This window comes from Limulus polyphemus, unplaced genomic scaffold (assembly GCF_000517525.1).
Source record: "Limulus polyphemus unplaced genomic scaffold, Limulus_polyphemus-2.1.2 Scaffold114, whole genome shotgun sequence".
NCBI lineage: Eukaryota > Metazoa > Arthropoda > Merostomata > Xiphosura > Limulidae > Limulus > Limulus polyphemus.
Window position 1 is genome coordinate 495,785 of NW_013665724.1, and position 7,450 is coordinate 503,234.

At 34.2% G+C, this 7,450-nt stretch overlaps 1 protein-coding gene across 3 annotated transcripts in view; it reads right to left on the minus strand.

Moving 5' to 3' along the window:
• Positions 1–7,450, minus strand: part of LOC106471659 — a 92,844-nt gene that overhangs the window by 33,970 nt on the left and 51,424 nt on the right. For 2 of the 3 annotated variants that reach the window (XM_022401112.1, XM_022401107.1), the window contains exons 2-3: positions 2,344–2,454; positions 649–756 (exon numbers count right to left, since the gene is read on the minus strand). In XM_022401112.1, the coding sequence (XP_022256820.1) occupies positions 649–756 (108 nt within the window). In that variant the 5' untranslated portion in view covers positions 2,344–2,454. The remainder of the gene's footprint in view (positions 1–648; positions 757–2,343; positions 2,455–7,450) is intronic. The other variant, XM_022401114.1, reaches the window with a different exon arrangement.

Sequence of the window (7,450 nt, forward strand, 5' to 3'; positions counted from 1 at the left end):
TAGTGCTCTGTGAACACAAATTAGTAAGCATAAATCAGTTAAATGACGAAAAATTAGGTGTATATTTACTTGTGACCACTCAGTGTATATAAAGACCCCAGTTCGGTACTATCAGAAATTGGATAAATATCTAGACACGTTGTACGACATACACAAAAAAAAAAAACTACGAAAGCGCTGTCCCCCTATCGGTGTTAAAAAAAATAGTTTAAAACCTAGAATTACTGATGGCTTTTAAAGTTCATTTTTCTAAACTATTGATCCATAATTTGCTTGTGGGACCATAACCGTTGATTTCGGGATCCCTAGTGACGTACAAGTCCAATAAAAATGTAAACAGAAGTACCACCAATATTGTAATTAATCTCACTAATTATTATTGGGCTTCCTATTGTACTTCACATAGAAAATTAGTGATTTCGTCTACACTGAATATTGTGACAGACAAAACACACCATTTCTGTAGTATATGGACCCTTTTACTAGTAGTGAATAGTATAAAATAACAAGTCGGTAATTTGGGGTTAAGCAGTACAAAGTCTTACATTCTACATCCAAGGTATTTATCTGCTCGTGTATTTTATAATGAAAACTTTACGTTACATTATTTTTTTTTTACTTACGAAGCATTCCAAGTAGTTGACTCACCGGAAAAAAGGGGTCATCCTCGAATAAATTTAAGTCGTCGTTTGGAAAGAGCTCTTGGATCTTCTCTAAATCCGATGTCTCAACGTATTGTTCTCCCCTTTTTAGCATCTAAGGGTTAAGAGTAAAAAATAAATGAAAAAAAGGAAACAGAATTTCAACATAATATTATCTTTCGATGCTGTGAAAATGAGATTATAAGAATCTATCACAATTATTACGTTCGAATGCGTTTTTTTTTTTAACTGTACTTCTGCTGTATTCAGAACACTATATGGTTAAATGTGTTCAAGATTTAATCTCAGAAATAATTTTATGGTAAAATAACACAGTTTGTTATGTTTATTGAAACCAAACCTCTTTACAGATAATTTGGGAAAGCACGATAATATTTAATGTTACATAATTTATTCTAAGTGATTACGATACGATAGCTAGAAACATAAAAACATTATAAGCTCTAACACGTAAAACGACCAAATAGTCTACTACATAGCGGTTAGGACTAAATTCAAGTATAACTTACGGTAGCTAAATTCTAAGAGACTCGTGGGGAGGGAGATTTATAAAACTACTCATTGTAAGTATGCTGTGAATATTCAGACAGTTTGATTTTGGAATTTCGTGCAAAGCTATTCGAGGGCTATTCATGCTAGCTGTCCCTTATTTAGAAGTGGTAGACTAGAGGGAAGGCAGCTAGTCAACACCACCTACCGCCCACTCTTGGTATACTCTTTTCCGTGAAAAGTGTGATTGGCCGTTACATTATAACGCCATCATGGCTGAAAGGACGAGAGTTATGGTGACGGGAGTCGAACTCGCTGTAAGAAGATTGTAAGTCGAGCGTCCGAAACCATCAGGCCATGCCAGGCCATTTAGATAGAGGGTGGAATATTCATTGTCAAGAATCTATAATCCGTTTCTTTCTTACTGCTCCAGGAACACTCGAATGTCCTCATGTTTATTTGTTACCATACCAAATTACCTGTTCGACAAGTTTCCATTGTTGTTTCAATAATAAACATGATCTTGTCTTGGTTAGTTCATTGCTCAGTTTAAAGTTTAACGCCTTTTAATAAATGATCGAGTAAAGTAATTACGTTTTCATACTTATTTAAAAAGGAAAAATGAGCCAAAACGTCAAGAAACATTATTTATGGTCTAGTAGATAAAATCATTTTGTCATGAAGTTCAAGAATAAAGCGATAATGAAATACCAGGTGGCGACGTGGTAATATGCTGACAACGGACAAAAAATATACTGACAAGGCTAACTCGCGTAATATTTAATTTTACTATGAACTTTCTGAAACTTTAGTTTTTAGATGTTTTGTGAGCACAAACGTTTGGGAAGTTTACATTATTTTGGGTTAGAAACAAATTATTAAATTTAAATGTGACATAACACTTCCCTTAAATTATTATCTGAATGTGTAAAAATAGTAATTAAAACGAAATAATGGCGGGAACGTGATAATCTTCGAGAATACAGTTTTCCATATTAGGCCTATTCTTAAAAAAAAAGAAATAAAAAGTATGTCCGACATATTTGGAGAAAATTGATATTTTTAGATTTTGTTTGCTTGTTGTTAAGCGCAAAATTACACAGTGGGGATTTTGTGTTTGGAATACCGCGAGTATCGAAACCTAAATACTACTGAACCACCAGTTTAGATTTGAAAATTTTAGTAATCTTACGTTTTTAGCTTTTTCGGCTGCTCTCTTTCGGTCACCGTGGTCAGGGTGGGTGTCTTCGGTCTTGGCTGCAAGCTGGGACAAAAACCGTTCATACTGGGTCAGTCTTTCCACCTAGTAATCGAACATTGTGGCCGATTAAAACTGGTACTCATTTCACTCAAGTGTAATGTTGTGGTGAAAATAGTAGAAAAACATAAAGCTCAAGAAATACAAAAAGACAGAAATATTTGAACTGATGAAAGGTAAACAGACAGAAGGATTACAAGTTTTTGTATGAGCATAAAGATTGTGGGACCATCATAAAATATACAATTCACCACATGTTTATGTCTATAAAAACAATTTGTTCCAACTATGTACATTCTCAAGTTACACAACTATTTTATCAAAAGAGAAAATCTTCTTAGCTGAAGTCATCTATCCCAGCGAATGCATTTTACTTCTCAAAGTACCAATAAAAAGGCAAATTAAGGAGAGTATCATATTTAAATTAAAGCACTAAGTTCTAATTTCCTGTAAGAAAATACAGGAAATCGAGCCTAAGCACAAATAAACCTCATTTATAGAGTGTAAAAAGTCGTTTATACTAGAAAATTATCTTAAAAGAGCATGTTAAAACACCACATTACTGAACACATTTGACAAAGAAAAGAAAGAAGGATAATAACTTTCAATTCATATTGTCAAAATTTTCAGTAAGATACTATACTTTCAATTCAGACAAAACACAGTTATAAACGATAAGCCTTTCTTCCTGTTCTATTTAGAAAGTTGTTTGTTTGTCTATTTATTTATCGTGGTAACAGGTATAGCTTCCTACAACGCATTGTCACATGTGTATATCCAAGTTACAAAAACTACACGAACATTAGTTTACATACGTCTTTCTTAAGAAGCTGAACGAACCAAGTAGGAATTCACAATGTAAACAATGCAACCGTCACGAGTATAGTTTTATTACATTATTTTACATTACACAGATCAGAAAATAATAACAAGGAAATAACGAAGTCAAGGTGTGAGAGAAACGTTTTCATTCTTATGAGAAAAATCAGGGCACATAAACACTGTGAACACGAAAAATGTCAAGCGCCAGAGCGTTAAGTTCTATCTTTTGTTTTTTATTCCATTGTATCAAGTCTTCAATAGCGTGTCATGTGACCTATTTTAAGGTATGCTTGCCACGTCTGTGCCTTGAACTAGTGTACGTCACATACATCATGAAACGTTTCGTTTTTAATACTGAGAAAAGCGTTTGTTTTGGATATTAGCGCAAACCTATATCAGAGCTATCCGTCCCTAATTTTGAACTGATAGACTAAAGAGAATGCAGCTGATAAAAATCACCCACTGCCAACTATTGGACTATTGTAATCGAATAGTGGGATGTGATCACTGCTGTTTGACCCTCGGGTTCACAGCCCGGTACGCTATCCACTAGGTCGCTACCGGTCAAGCCGAAAAAAAACAACAAGTCATATCATTCAGCTACATCGAAATACCGGTAAACATCTACCAAGTCTGCCGTTCCTTATTTTGTTTCCACTGGACATTTGGAGCTTTGTGAAAAAACAAACAAAAAAACTTTGGCAATTCTATATTACACCATTGCTTCAAAATACTACAGCCCCAAGTACAAACTACATTATGTAATTATGACATGTCTTATTTCAATAAATCCACCTGAACTACATTAGTACTTTAAAAACTAGGTTCATAATCAAAATACATTATTTATACCACTTCACTGAAAGTTTTACCAATGTCAATATTCATTCTTAAGAAACCAAATCAGAGACATTGTTCATGATTGTTGTCACAAATTTCATTTGTTATTTTTTTGAATAGGTTTTCGGCTGAAAATTTCTTTCAAACTTCAAGGGCCCGGCATGGCCAGGTGGATAAGGCTCTCGACTCGCAATCTGGGGTTCGCGGGTTCGAATCCCCGTCCCACCAAACATGCTCGCCCTGGGGGCGTTATAATGTGACGGTCAATCCCACTATTCGTTGGTAAAAGAGTAGCCCAAGAGTTGGCGGTGGGTGGTGATGACTAGCTGCCTTCCCTCTAGTCTTACACTGCTAAATTAGGGACGGCTAGCGCAGATAGCCCTCATGTAGCTTTGCGCGAAATTCAAAAACAAACAAACAAACTTCAAGACCAAAATCTGAAAACAACATAATTTAAATATGGTTTGCTCTTAAATCTGTAGCCAATACAAAATTTCGAATAATGGCAGAAGAAATCAACATTTGAACAAACACATCTCTGAACATTCCCAGAATGAATAAGGAAAAACTTGCAATCAACAAACACAAAATGTAGTGGCATTGATGCCAAGAATCTAGGCCTAGTAACTTTTAGTTTTAGTCTTTTGTGGAAAACAATCCTCCTGTGAATCATTATTTATTAGTATTATAAAAACAAAAAGTTTGTTTTTTGAAGTTGAGTATAAAGCTACACAATGGGCTATCTGTGATCTGCCCACCACGGGTATCGAAACCCGGTTTCTAACGTTGAAAAACAAAAAGAGTAATTAATGAAGTAAGTTCAAAACACGCTAGTTTTGCTTTTTTTTGTGAAACCGGATTCACGGCACTACGAAACCCTTTTTGAAATTAAGTTTACAATACTAAGTTGTTGTTTTTTAAATGGATTCATTGTTTTTTAAAACCAGGTTTGAAACACTACATTAATGTTTTGAAATTGGATTCACAGAAGTATATTAGTTCTTTGAAATCAGATTTACAACAATACATTAGTTTTGAAACTACCAATGGAAATTGGTTTGTGTCAAATAATGGCTCGCGAAAGCTAGTGGCAAAAACAGTTCTCTATTATATGGCTGGCATCATTTCTTTACATGCAACCTGCACATCCATATTCGCAAATTGCACATCCTTCAAGAGAGTGATATGACTTCCAGCCGAGTCTCAATCCTCAACCAGCTTTGGTAACAAGCTGAAAAGTTCAAGATAAAAAATTATAAGCGCAAGATCCGACAATGTGCCATAAAACTCTCATGTCGCACACTTTGCAAGACAGATCCGAGGAAGAAAAATAAATATTTGTACATTTAACATTGTTTTATAATCACGTTAAACACGAACTTAATACTAGAGATGCTAATTTGTAAGACTATTAATTATTCAAATCCTTTAGTCATAAAAAATAAGACAGCTGAATAGATGGAAACAGACATATAAGCGATGATAAACTTGCTCGAAAAGACAGATCTGCTGGACTCGAATACAAAGACAGAAACCCTTCAAGATTAGAACACAACGGGGAACGTTCTGAGCTATAGAATCTAGGTTCTATGTTATTACCCTCATGTAATCTATATATCTGAATCAATAAAATAACTCCTCTCCCCAAATCCTATCTTTGGATCAATCTGGACAGGAAGTAAATAATTTGGTTAAATTGTTAGGTTCGAGTAAATGCTGCCAAAAGAATTGTTAGAAAAGGCTACCCTTAGAATTTCCATAAAAACGGTCATGGAAGGACGCCTAAACAGTAACCACTTTTTACGATTACAGTATGAAACAGAAGGACACATGTATTCTGAGAGCCCGAGGGAACAACTTAAACATGCCAATCAAAGTACTTTAAACTTCACAGGATGTGACCTTTTCCTTCGTATTTAATATTTCAGTCAGATATGTGCCATTTTAACGAAAACCTGTTTTGAACTAGTTTTGATCCAGTTAATTACATTGTTATATTACATTATTCTTCTGGAAATAAAGCATGACTTGTTAGTTTATACATACAGATCGAATATTTACACATCCTTGACGAACTGTTCCTAATTCCAACATGATGTCTTTGCTGAAGTTCCACTTCTACCATGGCAACAGAACTATCGTAATATAAATTCGGGCCCGTCCCGCTCTACTTTCAGGTGGAACTAAGACTGTATTGTAGAATCACAGAAAACTAGGCCTAAAGGTTTGAGATATTAATGAATTTAATATCTTACGAGTTATTCAAACTCTCCAATTACTAATTATTTTACAATTGTGTACCCAGGTGGCAAAAACTGACTTTTATAGCCTGAAGGTTTCGAGAAAATTCTAGCATTTGAATCAAATTTTATCAAAGACTACAATGACGAATGACGTAACCACACCAATAAGTCGAACATGTAAGGCATTTTTACAACTCTGAATAAAGATTTAGAAGAAGTGTACACCTTTTGATTGTATAAAATACAATTTACATAAAGTTCTATTGAGTAACAGTTTTTTTGCATCAAAGCAATGAACATAACAGGTCCACTCTAACTCTGAAGCCCAGAGCTCATGACCTTTGAGATTTTGGTTGGAACAGGTTTTATTCGTAATCACGGACCATGTAGTTAATGCGAATTTTCTAGCTGATCCATATATCCGGTAAGTGAAAAAAGACAAACATTTAATACTACAATTTCCCGGAAGGTGAAAAAGAAAATTAGTTTATGAATAAAACGTCAATTTCTGCTTAACATGACAATGATTCAGTGTCTGTTTGTTTCAGAGCAAAGCTATATTGGGCTATCTGCTGTTTCTTCCGCGGGGAATCGAACCCAGGATTTTTGCTTTGTAAGTCCATAGACTTACCGCTCTCCCATCGGGAGACATAAGTCAGTGTTCACTCCGAAGTATGTTTTATAATTTCGATGTGGTCTAATTTAGAATTTTAAGTAACAAAGCAACATCCATACATCCAAACAGACAGTACTCTCTTATGAATGATAAGTAAAGTTAATTCAAGTAAGATAAATTAATAATAGTCATAATAAATAACCAGATGTTAATTGAAGTCATAAGCCTAATTCAAATGCGTACTGACTAAAATAAAATTGCTAAAATTTACACTTCACCAACTTACCGTATTTTTCGGTGTATAAGACGCACTTTTTACCTCAAAATTTGATGTTAAAATCTGCTTGCGTCCTATACACCGAAGGTATGAATAATATATACGATATACACAAGCCATGTGTAAATATATTTAAATAAGCATGCATAGTTTAGTTAAATTAAATGTGTTATTTATAACAATAGTATTTTTTTTCTTTTAAAAACATAACTATTTATAATGCTCCCTAAATTTTTATTAAAT